Genomic DNA, 17,104 nt, shown 5'->3' on the forward strand with positions numbered 1-17,104 from the left:
ATGACGGCAGAGCCCTGTGAGTGGGTCAGGAGCCGATTTCATTGGCTCCTGGCCCGGTCTTTAAATGTAAGCAACAAGCAAGAAGCCAATGAAAGCGGCTCCTGACCAGCTCACAGGAACTGCCGCACATCGAGAATCTGGGCCACCCACTCTGCTGTCTCTATGGCCCAGATTCCTGATGTGCGGCAGTGACGGCAAGTATGTGCGGCGATTCGTCATTAAGGGGGTAGAGACCGCTGGTACTTAACCACTTCAGCCTTCAGTCGTTTTCACTTTATGCATCCGTGCAATGTTCACCTCACATTCATTAGCCTATAACTTTATCACTACTTATCACAATGAACTGATCTATATCTTGTTTTTTCCACCACCATTTAGGCTTTCTTTGGGGGGTACATTTTGCTAAGAGCCACTTTACTGTAAATGCATTTTAACAGGAAGAATAAGAAAAACTGAAAAAATTCATTAATTCTCAGTTTTCAGCCAATATAGTTTTAAAATAATACATGCCTCCATAATTAAAACTCACGTATTGCATTTGCCCATATGTCCCGGTTATTACACCATTAAAATGATGTTCCTATCACAATGTATGGCAACAATGTTTTATTTGGAAATAAAGGTGCATTTTTTCCGTTTTGCATCTATCACTATTTACAAGTTTAAGGGCTCGTTTCCACGATTGCGGTGCGGAATCGCCTGGATTCAACCGCTGATGAAGTCGCACGCGGATGCGTTTTTTGCCGCAAATTCGCATAGGTGAGGGTATTTGCGATTTTAACCATGTCACTGCCTGTGTGAATATACATTAAATACATTGCATGCGATTCGCATGCATTCCACTCGCAGGCGAATTCTGCGGCTCTTTTGTGCGTTTTTTCACCACTGAAAAAAAACACACCTCAACAACGCTACAGTGGAAACAGGCCCATCCACTTGCATTACATGTGCGAATCCGCATGCGTTGGAGGTATGCAGATTCGCGATAGTGGAAACGAGCTCTAAAATAAAAATTAAAAAAAAAAAATTTCATCTTTACATTGATATTTAAAAAGTTTAGACCCTTAGGTAAATATTTACATTTTTTTTTTATTGTAATGTTTTTTGTTTTTTATATTAAACATTTTATTTGGGTATTTTTGGGAGGGTGGGATGTAAACAGTAGTTTTCTAATGTAAAGTGTTGAGTTTAATTTTTTTTACTTTTAGATGTAGTTTTAATTTTTGGCCACAAGATGGCGGCCTTGAGTTTGTTTACATGCCTTCACTCTAAGCGTAACATACGCTCAGAGAGACGCATGGGGGACGCAACAGCCAGAAAAAGTGAAGCTTTCAAGAGAAGCTGTCGCTTTTTCTGCGGGGAGAGGAATCAGTGATCGGGCACCATAGCCCGATTCACCGATTTCCTGGCTAATGAACCGCCGGCCGGGAGCGCGCGTGCGATCGGCCGCGGGAGCGCGCAGACGCACACATGGCCTCCTGGGCGTAGCTAATACGTCCAGGAGGCCGAAGTAGTTAAGTGGTTGATTTAAAAAAAAAAAAAAGAAACCAAAACAAAAAAAAAGTATAAATTTGATTAAAGGAAAGCAAGGGTTGGCTAAAGCCTGGTACACACTTTAAATTCTGATTGTACAATCACTGGCCAATTGTACCACCTCCATGTAGTATGGGAGTCTACCTGCACAATTTGCTCATAGTATTTAACATCTGTTGATCCTCATACTACATGGAGGTAATACAATTGGCCAATCAAAATTGAAGGTGTGTACCAGGCTTTAGTAGAGGGAACATGTTTTCCATTTTATGGTGGTATGGTTTCTAGGCTCTCTCATTGAGGGAGCAATTAGCATTGTTCAGTCATAAGCCTGGTACACACTTTCAATTATAATTGGCCAATCACTGACCAATTTTACCACCTCCATGTAGTATAAGGGTCAACAGATATTGAATATTATGATCAGATTGTGTATCATTTTGAATTTCAATGCCTTAAAGAGACACTGAAGCGAAAAAAAAAATTATGATATTATGATTTGTATGTGTAGTACAGCTAAGAAATAAACATTAAGATCAGATACATCAGTCTAATTGTTTCCAGTACAGGAAGAGTTAAGAAACTCCAGCTGTTATCTCTATACAAAAAAGTCATTAATCTCTAAGACTTTCAAAGTCATGGAGAGGGCTGTTATCTGACTTTTATTATCTCAACTGTAAGTAAACAAAGGTTTTTTTCTCTGCCAGAGGAGAGGTCATTAGTTCACAGACTGCTCTGAAAGAATAATTTTGAATGCTGAGTGTTGTGTAATCTGCACATATTAGAGAATGATGCAATGTTAGAAAAAACACTATATACCTGAAAATAAAAATATGAGAATATTTTCTTTGCTGCTAATCTTCTAGTAATTATTCATAGTACACAACCAATTCATTATTTCATATATTTTTTTTCGCTTCAGTGTCTCTTTAAGGGCTTGTTCACACCTAGGACGTTTTGCGTTTTTTTTAAGCGCCAGCGATTTTCAAAATGGCCCTAAAAGTGCTTGTGCAATGATTCCTTATGGGATAGTTCATATCTGAGCGTTTTATCAGCAAAGCGCTGCCTGTACCATTTTTAGGGTAATTTTGCTACAATGGAAGGTATAGGAAAAGCGCAAAACTGTCAGATCTGACAAGATTTGCTGCATGTTTGTTTCTGGTGTTATTCAGACACTACTGCAGCCAAATAGATCAGCAGAATAGCCATTAAATATGGCAGCCTCCATATTCTTCCAACTACAGTTGTCCTTTAAATATGGTTTTGCAAGTGTTGCTCTCTTCCTGCCCATGTGATTTCACTTTGGAACCTGCTGATAGAAAAGAGGTGGGAAGGGACAGCATCCTACAGAGACTGTGTGCAGTGAAGGGCCAACTCCCATCCATATGCGGTACCTCAAAAAAAGCCCCTGTACTTAGAGAGCCAGATTTCACCTGGCATGGTACACACACGTATGCAAATATATATTACATTCTGAAGACATGCTGCAAAGCATCACATAGTTGCACCTTTGCAGAGTGTGTGAAGTTGTCCTCCTGTGCCCAACAGACCGGTCATTATTATTCAAGCGAGTTGAAAATCCATGCCCGGTTGCCATTATATCTCACCAGCGTGTGCTCCTGCATGTCACCCCCCTTTCCTCGGAGCAGAACATGTTCCTCAGCATACAGCCTAGAAGTGTGTTGGTGCAGAGAAAGGCTGCCAAATACAATCAAGAAATATTGTTTACAGTGACCAATAGAGATGGCAAAGATAATAGAACAGGGCAAATCAAAATTATTAGGAGGTTCAATTGACTGGCACCAATCCAAACTGCATAAACTTTGCTTTAAATCTGCAACCAAGCTGGAATTCTTGGCATGTACTGTAACTGGCCATCTCTAGTGACCAATACTGCAAATCTGCGCTGGACCTCAGTCTGTATCAAACTGTTTTATAATGTACTAATTGACCTAAGCCCGTTTAAAAACGGGCTCTAGGTCTCCGCACGCCGCCAGTCAGTGCGCGCACCCCCGCTCAGCCGGCCTGTCCTGCATCCTGTCCCAACGGCTGTCCATGCTTGACATGCGCAGTATCGCAAAGCACTGACACAGGGACAGACACAGGGACACTTGCGTTTTATTGTATAGGATGCAGTTTAATAAAGTCTTAAAAAAGCAGTTGGAAAGGATTTGGGAATAATGGAGTTCAGTATCAATCATTAATGCATTTTGATCAGCTACATCCAGCAGCATAAATGCACAACTAGTAAATCTCACTAAGGGCTCGTTCACACTAGAGGCGGTTTTCTCATTTTTAAAGCACTGGCGATTTTTCAAAATCGCCCTGAAAGCGCTTACACCATGATTCTGTATGAGACAGTTCACATCTGAGCGGTTCGTTTCCGATCCGCTCAGAAAACCGGAGCATGGGCGATTTTTGAGGAGATTTTGCCTCAATAGAAGGTATAGGAAAACCGCAAACGATCACAAAATCGCTTTGTGCAGCAATTGTGTTTGCGTTTTTAAAGAGGAACTCAAGTGAAAATAATGTAGTAAAAAAAGTGCTTCATTTTTGCCATAATTATGTATAAATGATTTAGTCAGTGTTTGCTCATTGTAAAATCTTTCCTCTCCCCGATTTACCGTCTGACATTTATTACATGGTGACATTTTTACTGTGGGCAGGTAATGTAGCTGTTCCTAGTTGTTTTGGCTGTTAGAGACAGCTGTAAACAGCCATTTCCTGTCTGTGAACCTTGTTACATTGTAACAAACTGCCAAAAGTACCGCGGTCCCAGAGATTCTTGTGGGAGGGGTTTCAGCACAAAATCAGTCATACAGCGCAACCTGACGGTCTGTTTGTGAAAAGCATTGTATTTCTCATGTAAAAGGGGGTATCAGCTACTGATTGGGATAAAGTTCAATTCTAGGTTGGAGTTTCTCTTTAAGAATACATAGCATTTATTCTTTTCTGGATCAAAGAGTTCACTTTCTGACTGGCGTCAGGAAGTGAAAAAACGCAATCGCTCGGCAAAACTGCTTAGAAAAGCAAGTTACCACAAAGAAACCTTATACTCTTCATGTGTTTATATCAAAATTCCTTTATTAGCTGCATACAAAAATTCCCAGCAAGTGTGTATCTGAACCCTCCCTTTTAAAACCACTAAAATACAATCCTGGTCATTGCATAGACATATGTGGTACCTATTGAATCATTCCCCACTGTCATTGTGACGGTTACTTCCAACTGTGATCGCCCAGCATAGCCTATGCTAATCACATTGGTCCACCAATCACCATTTGACATCTGTGGGCCCACCACCGACGCACACCATGAGGCCTCCTTTCACACTCTCCTAAATGGCCATCAACCTCAGTATTTTCGCCCCCCGCTGACAGCGGTAGTCCCTTGACCGCCTCCCCTGTTGTCTATTAGCCCATATGCTATCTGTATATTGTCCCAGCTATCCACAATGGATAATACTGCTTGCAGCTCCTTCCTGGTTTGGTAAGCTTCGTGCTGGATATTCCAATCAGAGCTATATAATCATTGGAGGCAAAGTCCCACCGCAAACAGCAAGAGCGGCAAGCCTGCGTTGCAGCCTATGGGGTGTGTGGCAATGTGGGGAACGATCTTTCACTTACGTAACCGCTACCGGAATTCACTGCTCATCTTCGCGGGGGAGCACCGCTCAGGACACATCCTTTCAATCGCCCGACGTCTCCGTCACCCCGCAGCTTGAAGCCGGTGCACCACGTATAGTTTCCCCAGGAGGTCCACAGACATGCGGCGGCGGTTCCGATTCGTGAGTACTCACATGGTCTAGACCAGGACCCGCCCGCTGACGCGTTTCGCCCCGCCCACGGGGCTTTCTCAAAGCGTGATGGATCCATTGTGGATAGCTGGGACAATATACAGATAGCATATGGGCTAATAGACAACAGGGGAGGCGGTCAAGGGACTACCGCTGTCAGCGGGGGGCGAAAATACTGAGGTTGATGGCCATTTAGGAGAGTGTGAAAGGAGGCCTCATGGTGTGCGTCGGTGGTGGGCCCACAGATGTCAAATGGTGATTGGTGGACCAATGTGATTAGCATAGGCTATGCTGGGCGATCACAGTTGGAAGTAACCGTCACAATGACAGTGGGGAATGATTCAATAGGTACCACATATGTCTATGCAATGACCAGGATTGTATTTTAGTGGTTTTAAAAGGGAGGGTTCAGATACACACTTGCTGGGAATTTTTGTATGCAGCTAATAAAGGAATTTTGATATAAGCACATGAAGAGTAAAAGGTTTCTTTGTGGTTACTTGAGTACAGTGTTTACCTTGACCTCTCCTCAGTTTTGAGTGGTGCTATATACAATCGTTGGCCACCCGATCCTTAGATGTTTTTATGCTTAGAAAAGCAGTTCACATAAAAAAAAAAAAAAAAACCGAGCAGGTGATCGCCGGGAATCTGAATGAAAAACCGCATCAAAAAACGCCAAACGTGGACGCAACGCAATGTGAACAAGGCCTAATGTAAACTGATAGGTCAAGAGAAAAGCTGCATCTATCCATTCCACGAAGGCTATTAGACTTTTTTTTTTTTTAAATCTAGTTTCAGAGTCCTGCAGGAATATGGCGAATCAGATCCAAAGGGAGCATAAGCCCTTACGAAAAAAGCGTTGCAGCCGTAGATGCCCATTGTAAAAGCTGCCCCACTGTCGGGCGCAGAAATGTATCAGTTTTGCAGCAAATCACTGCTTTTATAATGTGGCTAAGGAGTTACATTTGGGTGCACGGAGAGGGTGGTTAGGTACCACCGGGGAAGGTCTTAGGCCCTGTTCAGACTGTCAGCATTTGCAGAATGCGTATAAATTTAAAGAAACGCAAGGTAAAAAAACATGTGCGTTTGTATGCGTTTTCAAATGCGTTTTGCACACATGTCACACAGGAAACAGAAAAGAATTATGGGAAATGCACGCTAAAAACGCAATAGTACGCATTTTTGATACGCATCTATAGACTTTCATTGCATCCGTTTGTGAGTGACGCACAGATCTGCGTGCAGCAATGCGGATGAGAAACGTATGCGTCTCATACGCATACATGTGAATGAGGCCATTAGAAAACATTAGTAGCCGTTTCTATGCGCAAAGTCTGCCCGTATGCGTTCTGTAAAAACGGCTAGGAACGCACATAGTCTGAACGGGGCCTTAGGGTTAGGCACCACCAAGGAGGGGGAGTGTCTTATGTTTTAGGCACCACCAGGTTGGGTCTTAGGGTTAGGAATCAGTAGAGGGAGTGTTCTGTGCGAAAGTAGGGTTAGATCGAGTCAAAATAAGATATTGGAAAAACTTACTGATACTTTACTATCGCAATCCAGCGGTAGAATATTGCTAAATTTAGCAATATTCTACTAGCGGCATTTCCCCTGCCCTTTTATTTCATGTATGCAGACTGTGGGAGCAGCTTGCAGGCCACTGCTCAGGACATTCCATTCAGCATCCCTAGCTTGGGTGCACATCCTACAGAAAGTAAACAAGGACTCAAACTGCTGGATATTAAGCCAGAAGCATGGGGCAGCACTGGGCAGCCGACTGCAAGTCAGAACTGCATTCCAGCATGGCACTGTAACCACATTTTCAACAAGCAGATAGCAGCAGCTTCATTTCATTGTATCAGATTAAGAAGCCTTTCAGCGATTAAACGGCCTGGCTTTAAATTAGCTTTAATGGTTTTGGCTTTATTCCTTGCTTAACAAGTTTCCTTGATTTGTGTGGTCCACAATGCGCCAAAGATCTCACCAGCTTTGAGGACTACATACAGATCAAAGATCTGCAGTTGAACATCCCTGACCTACCCTTCAACCCAATCTACACCATACGATTCTTTGTACGATTCGATTACGATTCTATTTATGATCCGATTAAATCCGACATATCCGATCAGGATTCGATTCAATTCGATTTGCCATTGCAAAACAATGGCAAATTGGATTAAATCGAATAGAATCCTGATCAGACATGTCGGATTAAAAAAAAATAGGCCGGTAAAATACCGCATTCATTATTTTAGACTTTTATTTCTGAATACACTAAGATTTCCACACATGCGGTAATAGTTTGGTAATTTACCGCAACAAATGTTGCTTCGATTAACTAAGACCTTCTCGGTAAAATGTACACGTCTAACCACCTGTAAAGTATGTCTCTTCAACCTGTGTTCTGCTAATGTGTTGTGATGATTTGTCGGGTAAAAGTGGTCTACAGCATGAGCCGTTCCTGCTTCTGTCCTGCAACAGCTTTGAAGAGTAAATGTTATCCCCGGCATCCTTTTAGATGTACATGTGTATAACTTTATAGATCTGTATGTCTAAAGCAGCCTTTCTCAAATTTTTTTGAGCAGAGGAACCCTTCAATTTTTTTTCAAATCTCAGGAAACCCCTGTATGAAAATGATGCAGAGAAACATCACCAGGAATTGGGGCCCCTTATATTAGGTACATTTTGTCATATTACTGCCACAAACATGAATCCATTTTATTGGAATTCCATGTGAAAGACCAATACAAAGTGGTGTACACGTGAGAAGTGGAACGGAAATCATACATGATTCCAAACATTTTTACAAATAAATAACAGCAAAGTGAGGTGTGCGTATTTTTTCAGCCCCCTTTAGCTGAGTGCAGTCAGTTGCCCATAGGCATTGCCTGATGAGTGCTTATGACTAAATAGAGTGCACCTGTGTGTAATCTAATGTCAGTACAAATACAGCTGTCTGTGACGGCCTCAGAGGTTGTCTAAGACAATATTGGGAGCAACAACACCATGAAGTCCAAAGAACACACCAGACAGGTCAGGGATAAAGTTATTGAAAAGATCTGAAAACTGCTGTTCACAAACACATTCCATCTAATCTGACTGAGCTGGAGCTGTTTTGCAAAGAAGAATGGGCAAGGATTTCAGTCTCTAGATGTGCAAGGCTGGTAAAGACATACCCTAAAAGACTGGCAGCTGTAATTGCAGCAAAAGGTGGTTCTACAAAGTATTGAAACAAGGTGCTGAATAATTACGCACACTCCACTTTGCAGTTATTTATAAAAAAATGTTTGGAATCATGTATGATTTTCGTTCCACTTCTCACGTGTACACCACTTTGTACTGGTCTTTGAAGTGGAATTCCAATAAAATTGAATCAGGTTTGTGGCAGTAATGTAACAAAATGCGGAAAACTTCAAGGGGGCTGAATACCGTATAGGCAACCAGGCACAGGTGTTCTCAGTAAAGGTAGGGAGGAATAGGGTCTCCCAGTATAGGTAACCAGGCATAGGTGTTCCCAGTATAGGTAGACAGGAACAGGGGCCCACAGGTCTCCAGGTGACAACGTGTGTGTGTGTGTGCGTGTGAACGTGTGTGTGTGTGTGAACGTGTGTGTGTGTGTGTGTGTGTGTGTGTGTGTGTGTGTGTGTGTGTGTGTGTGTGTGTGTGTGTGTGTGTGTACGTGTGTGTGAACGTGTGTGTGTGTGTGTGTGAACGTGTGTGTGTGTGTGAACGTGTGTGTGTGTGAGAACGTGTGTGTGTGTGAGAACGTGTGTGTGTGTGTGTGTGTGTGTACGTGTGTGTACGTGTGTGTGTGTGTGTGTGTGTGAATGTGTGTGTGAACGTGTGTGTGTGAGAACGTGTGTGTGTGTGTGTGTGAGAACGTGTGTGTGTGTGTGTGTGTGTGTGTACGTGTGTGTGTGTGTACGTGTGTGTGGGTGTGTGTGTGTGTACGTGTGTGTGTGTGTGTGTACGTACGTGTGTGTGTGTGTGTGTGTGTGTGTGTGTGTACGTACGTGTGTGTGTGTGTGTGTACGTACGTGTGTACGTGTGTGTGTACGTACGTGTGTGTGTGTGTGTGTGTGTGTACGTACGTGTGTGTGTGTGTACGTGTGTGTGTGAGAAGAGTAACAACTGGCCCCTGGAGTCTTGTGCAGCCTCCGGAATCCATCAGCTGCATGGGACTCTGAGGGTCAACTAAAAACGCTGGCCTAAAGGGAACGAGAAACCTTCTATGAATACACCCTGCAGCTATTTTTTTCCTTTCTGATGTCCCGCCTGGCAGTACATTGGATCAAAGGGAGCGAGTAGTAAGATGGGGCAACTCCTATTGGCCGTCTCCATTGCCTTTTCCTGAATGCTAGAGGCTGGAGGCAAAATACCGAACAGTGGTGAAGATAGTGTCTGGGAGATCTATGTGATTTGTTTGATAAGCTGATTGATTTGGAAAACTCTTTAGCACATGATCATGGCTAGCAAATCAGAAACTTACATATCTATCACCTGACCAAACTGATCACATGCTTCTCCACTGTTCTACTAGACATGACCAGAACATCAGACTTGTTTTATCAAATGCTCTAATCTCTGTGAATTTACATTATTGAGGTATTTGCCACACAAGTTGGTAATTTACCACAATAGTTGGTAACTTTACCCCACTATTTGGTCATTTTACTTTTCAATGCAGTATCAGATGATGTAAATTATTTGACTACATGTAAAATCAGCTGTTTTCTGCATTACAGAATTAAGTAATGCTTAGTGAATTCAGCCCTACGTATGTTGTCACACTGACCGATTGTCTTTCTATAGGCAAGTAGTAGTACCAGCTACTACTAAAAATGTCATAGTTCACTTTTTATAGGCAAACTTTCAGTATATGAAAACGCAATTATGTAATTGCTCACATACAATCCTTTGTAACCTTAACAGCTGACAGACATGTGCAACTCCATTTGGCAAAATATTTATTTATAATAAATCTGTTCAAAAGCTGTTGGTCACATCAGTTATTCATTTTACAGTATTGGGCTATTACAATGGTTTTGATAAATGTATATAAATGAACTGCCTTTTTTACATTTTACAAAAGAAAACGAGAAAAAAAGAACAAAGAAAGTCTTTAAGAAAGAAGAAAAAATGCAACAAGAGAAACACATGAAGAACAGGCGGATTCCGTAAGACAAAAGGCAAGCTGGATGAGTTGTTTGCCCTCAGGCAGTTGCTGCCGTTGTTACCCGTACAAGTCCTCTGCCCCATGTAAGTATGACCCAACAGAAGCATACTTTGGGTGCAGGCTCTGAACGGAATCAGATGCGGTGCACAGTAGCAGCTCCAGTCAACTGAACAGTACTGCATGTCAACACTGGGAATGGTTTCTGATAAACGTCAAGCTGCACACAGTACTTTTACACCAGATTAAAACACATTTTATTATTCCCACTCAGTAGTTCCTGGGGGCTTAGAGGTCAGATCGTACATTACTCGAGAAATTCCTGGGATCTTCTTAATTTCTGTCACCATCTTCAACACAACCTGTAGAAGGAGGCAAACGTAAAGACATCATCAATACAATATGTACATCCCAAAACATGGAGTCTGCTACTCCTGAATATGTATCACATCTCACTAGTTTAATGATAATCCCAATGAAGTCGAAGTATCCTAGAAGTTTTATACGAGAAGGGACACATTCCAACAAGATGTTACTCCAAAGGGAAGCCTTCTGGATTGACAAACTGGATAGTCATCATATTTTTGTACATGTAGTGTGATATGGGTTTAAAGGATTATGATTAAATGACTTAAGCAATTAAAGTGTACCAGAGATCAAAAAATATCAAGAATCAATACTTACTCGGGGTCTGCATGCGCATAAGACCACAACTGAGCCAGTTACCGAGGCTGATCGCGGCTGAACGGCAGACTATGGAAGGAAGGCGAGGGACTCACACGTGCTTATGGGGCTGGAGGAAGCCCCGGGTAAGTATCGATTCTTGCCATTTTTGATCTCTGGTTTACATTAGGGTGAAGACGTGCCTTTGGCTGATGGGAGGCAATCACTTCTATTGAATGAGGTACAAGCACGCGCAGCTCCCCCAACCCCACCAAAAACAGGAATGAGTAATAAGACTCCATTACGACATGCCACTGTGATGTTTGCATCAAATATTCACTTCAACCCACTGTCGGATACATTCAAATTTAATGTATCGCACAAGGGCCCTATTTAATCATTTCTCCAGTGTTTTCTCCTATGAGATATTTTCACATCTTATCAATAAAATGCCCTTTAAGGCAACAGCAAACAAGAAAATACTTAAAATAGTTTTAATAGTACTTTTACGCCTACTTTTTGGTGATTAAAAATCCTAGAACAAGTTAATGGAATAAGGAGCATGGTCTGAAAGATCCCATGGTAAACCTTTTGTTTGGTACAGCATAAAATTATACTCGACATGGCAGATGTTTCAGAGAGCCCTTTTAGCACTGTACACCCTTCTCCTAGCCTGATAAATGAGCTCAAGCATTAGAATGTGGGTTGTTGTGACCAGAGCAAATGGCAGGTGCACTGTCAGCAGTTCAATCATTCTTCAGGCTGTGGCAAAGGTAGCTGCAGATTTTACCTCAGAGTCTGAAGCAGAGGTGGTTTGGTAATTTGAGAATTGTTATGTCTCTTTCAGACACGCATCTGATAGGGGGTGAATTCATTACCTGTCAGCCGCTCTCCTGCACAAGTGCTGGAAAGGCACCTCCCCCCCAATAGTCAAATCTGTGCGACCGCAGCTAAGCTCAGACACCACATGTTGTGGTTCTCCAGATAGAGCCACCACGTGGCAGCGCTCGACACGCGTGGTGTTACAACCCCTGCCATTCGGCTGCATTTAAATTGTACTCGAATGACGATCGCAGGTGGCTGACCTGCCCAGCAAGAGTGCAGTTCAGCCTCCCCGTCTGAAAGAGGCCTTTGATTATCTTTATAGCAGAAACATCATTAAATAAATATACGGAAATGGAAGAAACAACAGTACCTCTTCTGGGATTTCATTGCCTGGCGTAGCAGCAATTCCAGTCATAAAATCGCTGGTGATAAATGTCCTTATTACAACAGACCTCTGACACGATGGCTGCTTTTGTAAAGGATCGCGGTCAAAATGAAGTGGCGTCAGTATGACAGGCATTTGACTTATTTTGCCAGCATAACCTATGGGAAAAGCAAAGTATGCTAGGAAAACACTTGTCCAAATTACATCAAGGTGGCTCTTTGCCTCACACATCCAAGCAGATACATGTGCAGCACAAGGTAGGTTATGTTATGTAGTGATTGCAATGTGAGACTGAGGAGGGTATGAGAACCATCATTAATGTCTAGTATACAGCCAGACACACACCTCCCACATCACCCTTCCCTGTAAAAACATCTGCTGTGAGAAAAGTTAAATGTACCAGGACAACGATGGGAAAAAAAATAGTATCACAAACATCTGCTGTGAGAAAAGTTAAATGTACCAGGACAACGATGGGAAAAAAAATAGTATCACAAAATGAAAAAAATAAATCAATCTCCACTATTCAGCAGCAGGGAAGTGAATGAGCAGAAGGTGTGGAGCAACAAAACTTCATCACTCCTAAGAGAGCCTGATCCAAGGTTCAGCAGTAGGAGAACAGAGGCGACAGCAGGATAAAAGCGGATAAAGGGCTTGATCCACAAAGCCGTGCTAACGGTTTAGCACGGTTGAGCTAAACAGTTAGCACGTGAAGTGCCGTTCGCTGACTTTTGCGCACGCAAAGTGTCGCGATTCGCACGATCGCGGACTTTTGCGTGCAAATGGCACTTTGCGCGCGTTAAAGTCTGTGATCGCGCCAATCGCGGCACTTTGCGCACGCAAAAGTCCGTGAACGGCACTTCACGTGCTAACTGTTTAGCACGGCTTTGTGAATCAAGCCCAAAAACTTTTAAATTTGCTGGGAGGAAGTGGAGGACTTCCCTCCATAAAGCAGACACGAAAGACTGAATAGTAGCAATCACATTTATTAAATAGTACCCCAAAAAAGTGCAACGCGTTTCGCAGGCCCAGCCCGCTTCATCATGCAATAAGCATGGGGACAAAACAGAGTTTCGGCAATATCAGGTATAGCGCTACACCTGCTATTGCCGAAATTCTGTTTTGTCCCCATGTTTATTGCCTGATGAAGCGGGCTGGGCCTGCGAAACGTGTTGCACTTTTTTGCGGTACTATTTAATAAATGTGATTGCTACTATTCAGTCTTTCGTGTCTGCTTTATGGAGATAAGTCCACCACTTCCTCGCAGCAAATTTTAAAGTTTTTATCCCCTTTTATCCTGCTGGCGCCTCTGTTCTCCTACTGCTATACCGTGTCCACCCCTGGTGGAGGGGTGATCTTCCCCCTTTCGCATCTACAGAGAGCGACTTCTTATCCCTGAGTGAAGACAGGTCTAATCTCCTTACCTGCCTATACAGATGTTGCCTTTGTGGTAACCCACGTTTGAGTATAATTTTCTCACGATAACCTTTACTTAACATACTACACTATATTGGGCTCTCGGTTTCTCTACTCTTGATCCAAGGTCCAGAACCACATACTTCCCTAAGGAGAGGGAAGCCTCTGGATCACAATGTGGCTTCCCACGCTGTCCTCTGGTTCTTTGTCGCTGCCTGAGACCCTTCAGCTGATCAGGGTGGCGCTCCTCTTCTGGCACGAGTGCAGCCGCACCTGCGTAGTAGCAGTAAGCCACTCATGCACAAGCCGCTCTGGCTTACTGTGCAAAGCCGTATTCACACAGGCGCAGTACAGCCACACTTGTGAATGAGGAGGAGGGCGGCCCCGATCCATTACCGATAAGCACTCAGTAATGTTTGGAGAGTCTGCGAGTGGAAACGGGGGATGCAGAGGGAAGCCTCATTAGGATCAAGTTTGTGATTGTGTACCTGAGTTTCGGCTCAGGTTCAATTTACTGTATACACTTGAATACAAGTCGACCTCGTGTATAAGTTGACTCTCCAATATTCGACCCTCTTAAGCAGGATTTTTTTACTGACTCGAGTATAGGTCTACGTAAAGTTAATGCCTGCACTTGGGGCTCAGGAGGGGTTATTGACTGCACTGAATACAGTATTGCAGCCATTAACTCCTCCTGTCCCTTAAGTGCAGCCAATACCTCTTTCAGGTCCCCAAGTGCTACAATTATTTACCCCCCTTCTTGCAGCCCAGTATTTTTTCCCCTGCCCCTTTCCTTGTTAATGGTTGATGCCAAGACTTTCAGACCTTTGTTTTCTTGGCATTACCTTTCCTCAAAGTATAACTTACCACTGGGTAAATTGCTGCCAATGGGAATGTCACTAACAGTACACACATTACTCAGTGTGCTCAGTGTTGCACGTGACTCGTGTATAAGTCGACACCTATACTTTTGTGAAGTGAATCAGACCTAAATTGCCAGAATTATATTCGAGTATATACTAAGTTATGCCCTTAAATCCAAATTATTATAAAGCTGTAAAATGGTAAGGAAACTAAAAGGCCTTAAAGCTCTTTTGCCTTTTCTGCTATTTGTTCAATGCTGTAACTAGGAAACAATGTATTTAGTTAAGTAGATGCAAACACTGAGGATTTGCACAATGCTAAAATAATCATAGTTCCGGGTTGGTCAGAGGAGTTAAAGAAAGTCCATCAACAAAGCTAAACATTTGCTTAGGGACTAAAAGCCATGCTAGATAGTCTGCAGTCAGGGCTGCAAGTAAGAAATGTAGTAGAGTGAACAAGCCTCTACCAGCAGACTCTGAATAGCAAAACGGTAGCCATTTGGACGGTTATTAAGCTTAACCCTCCTGGCGGTTTGTCAAAATCCGCCAGGGGGCAGCAAATACGTTTTTTTTTTTAAAAAAAATTTTTCTTCATGTAGCGAGACGAGGTCTCGCTACATGATAGCCGCTGCTCAGCGGCATCCCCCCAGCCCCTCCGATCGCCGCCGGCGATCGGATATCAAGAGATCCCGTTCAAAGAACGGGATCTCCTGGAGGGCTTCCCCCGTCGCCATGCCGTCGGGGCGGGATGACATCACCGACGTCATCGAAGTCGTGACGTCAAAGGGGACTCCGATCCACCCCACAGCGCTGCCTGGCACTGATTGGCCAGGCAGCGCACGGGGTCTGGGGGGGCCTGGGCCTGAGCGATGCCTCCCGGCGGCATAGCCCGTGCTCAGCACGGGCTTACCGCCAGGGAGGTTAAAGGATATCCAAGACAGTTAATAAAATCTAGCTTTATTTACCTGGGGCTTCTTCCAGCCGCTGGCCTCCTTAGCGGTAATCCCGAGTCAGGCTTGGGATGGAGATCTGCAGCTCAGAGCGATAATCCCGTGCCTGACTGAGTAATATATGCAGGAGCTGCTACAGATCTCTCTGTGGTACGATTTTCTTCTTGTTTTTAGGGTCTAAAAGCTTGTGAAAAAATTGCACAGCTTTTCGACCCTGAATCTGGAAATAATCGTAACACCAGGGAGGTTAAAGGTCATGTGTGTCCCTCACCATAGGTTCAGTTTTATCCCGAGTCACACTGGCAGCCTCTGAAGTATCGCCGACCCCCGACTGAAGCCAACTTCCGGTGACGTGGGTGTGCTCTCGGGTGGGGCATGAGCAGAATACCTCAACCCATTGGGGGTAGGCGATATTTCAGAGACTGCCAGTGGGACCCGGAAGAAGATCAGAGCTGCGGCAAAAGACACACATGACCTCTAGGGGCTGAAAGCAGTCCCAGGTAATAGTTAGATTTTATTAATCCCCTCGGATATCCTTTATAGCAGAGTTCCCCAACGCCCACCAACAGTACAGGTTTTGCAGAAAACCACACACAATCACAGGTGAGGTAATTAGTGTCTCAGCAGAGCTGATTAACTACCTCTGTGGATTTCCACAAAACATGCACTGTTGGTGGGCCTTGAGGACAGGGTTGGGGAACACTGCTTTATAGGGAACCTAAACTGCAAGGGATATGGATGTTTCCTTTTAAACAATACCAGTTGCTTGGCAGCAATAGTAGCTGAATCACACACCAGAAACAAGCATGCAGCTAATCCAGTCTGACTTCAGTCAGAGCACCTGATCTGCATGCTTGTTGAGGGGCTGAGGCTAAAAGTATTAGGGACACCGGATCAGCAGGAGAGTCAGGCAACTGGTATTATTTTAAAAGGAAAAATCCATATCCTTTTCAGTTTAGGTTCCCTTTAAAGTACACCTTGTACAAGGAACTACATTTTCCAAAATAATACCTCATACAGACACTAGATGAAATTTGGCTGAGGCAGCTAATAACGACTGCTGAGAATCTAGCATGTACAGAGGCTGCCCCCTGATGCCTCAGCCAGTGATCACCTCCCCTGAATCAATTAGGCCTTGAGCATTGTTCTCTCCACTCGCCCCTCCTGCCATTTGATGACATTCGGAGATGCTCTATCCCAAAATTTGGGGGAAAAGCACAAAGGTGCAAAGATATTGGTTTAAGCAATATGTAAATATGCAGATAACATCACCCTTATTTGAAGTTAGTGTAAAGAAAATACTTGCTTTAATGACCAATCCTGTGTGCAAATATGACACTGTAACAGAAACCTCCCCCCCCAAACTCATGTGGTTAAGACTGTATTAAAGAGAGCCTGAGGTGGGCTCATAAAATAAAAATAAAAAAAAAAGTAGGCTACCTCATCCAAGGGCTGAGCGACTCAGGTAGCTGCAAAAAACGCAGCTCCTGACCTCTGGGTCAC

General features: G+C 43.5%; 1 protein-coding gene across 4 annotated transcripts in view; it reads right to left on the minus strand.

The window, feature by feature from the left end:
• Positions 1 to 10,276: 10,276 nt before the first annotated feature.
• The window catches only part of GMPS (guanine monophosphate synthase), a 93,594-nt gene continuing 86,766 nt past the window's right edge, over positions 10,277 to 17,104 (minus strand). For all 4 annotated transcript variants that reach the window (XM_068280855.1, XM_068280859.1, XM_068280857.1 and 1 more), the window contains 2 exons: positions 12,358 to 12,530; positions 10,277 to 10,861 (listed from right to left, as the gene is read on the minus strand). In XM_068280855.1, the coding sequence (XP_068136956.1) occupies positions 10,760 to 10,861; positions 12,358 to 12,530 (275 nt within the window). In that variant the 3' untranslated portion in view covers positions 10,277 to 10,759. The remainder of the gene's footprint in view (positions 10,862 to 12,357; positions 12,531 to 17,104) is intronic.

Source organism: Hyperolius riggenbachi, chromosome 4 (genome assembly GCF_040937935.1).
Source record: "Hyperolius riggenbachi isolate aHypRig1 chromosome 4, aHypRig1.pri, whole genome shotgun sequence".
NCBI lineage: Eukaryota > Metazoa > Chordata > Amphibia > Anura > Hyperoliidae > Hyperolius > Hyperolius riggenbachi.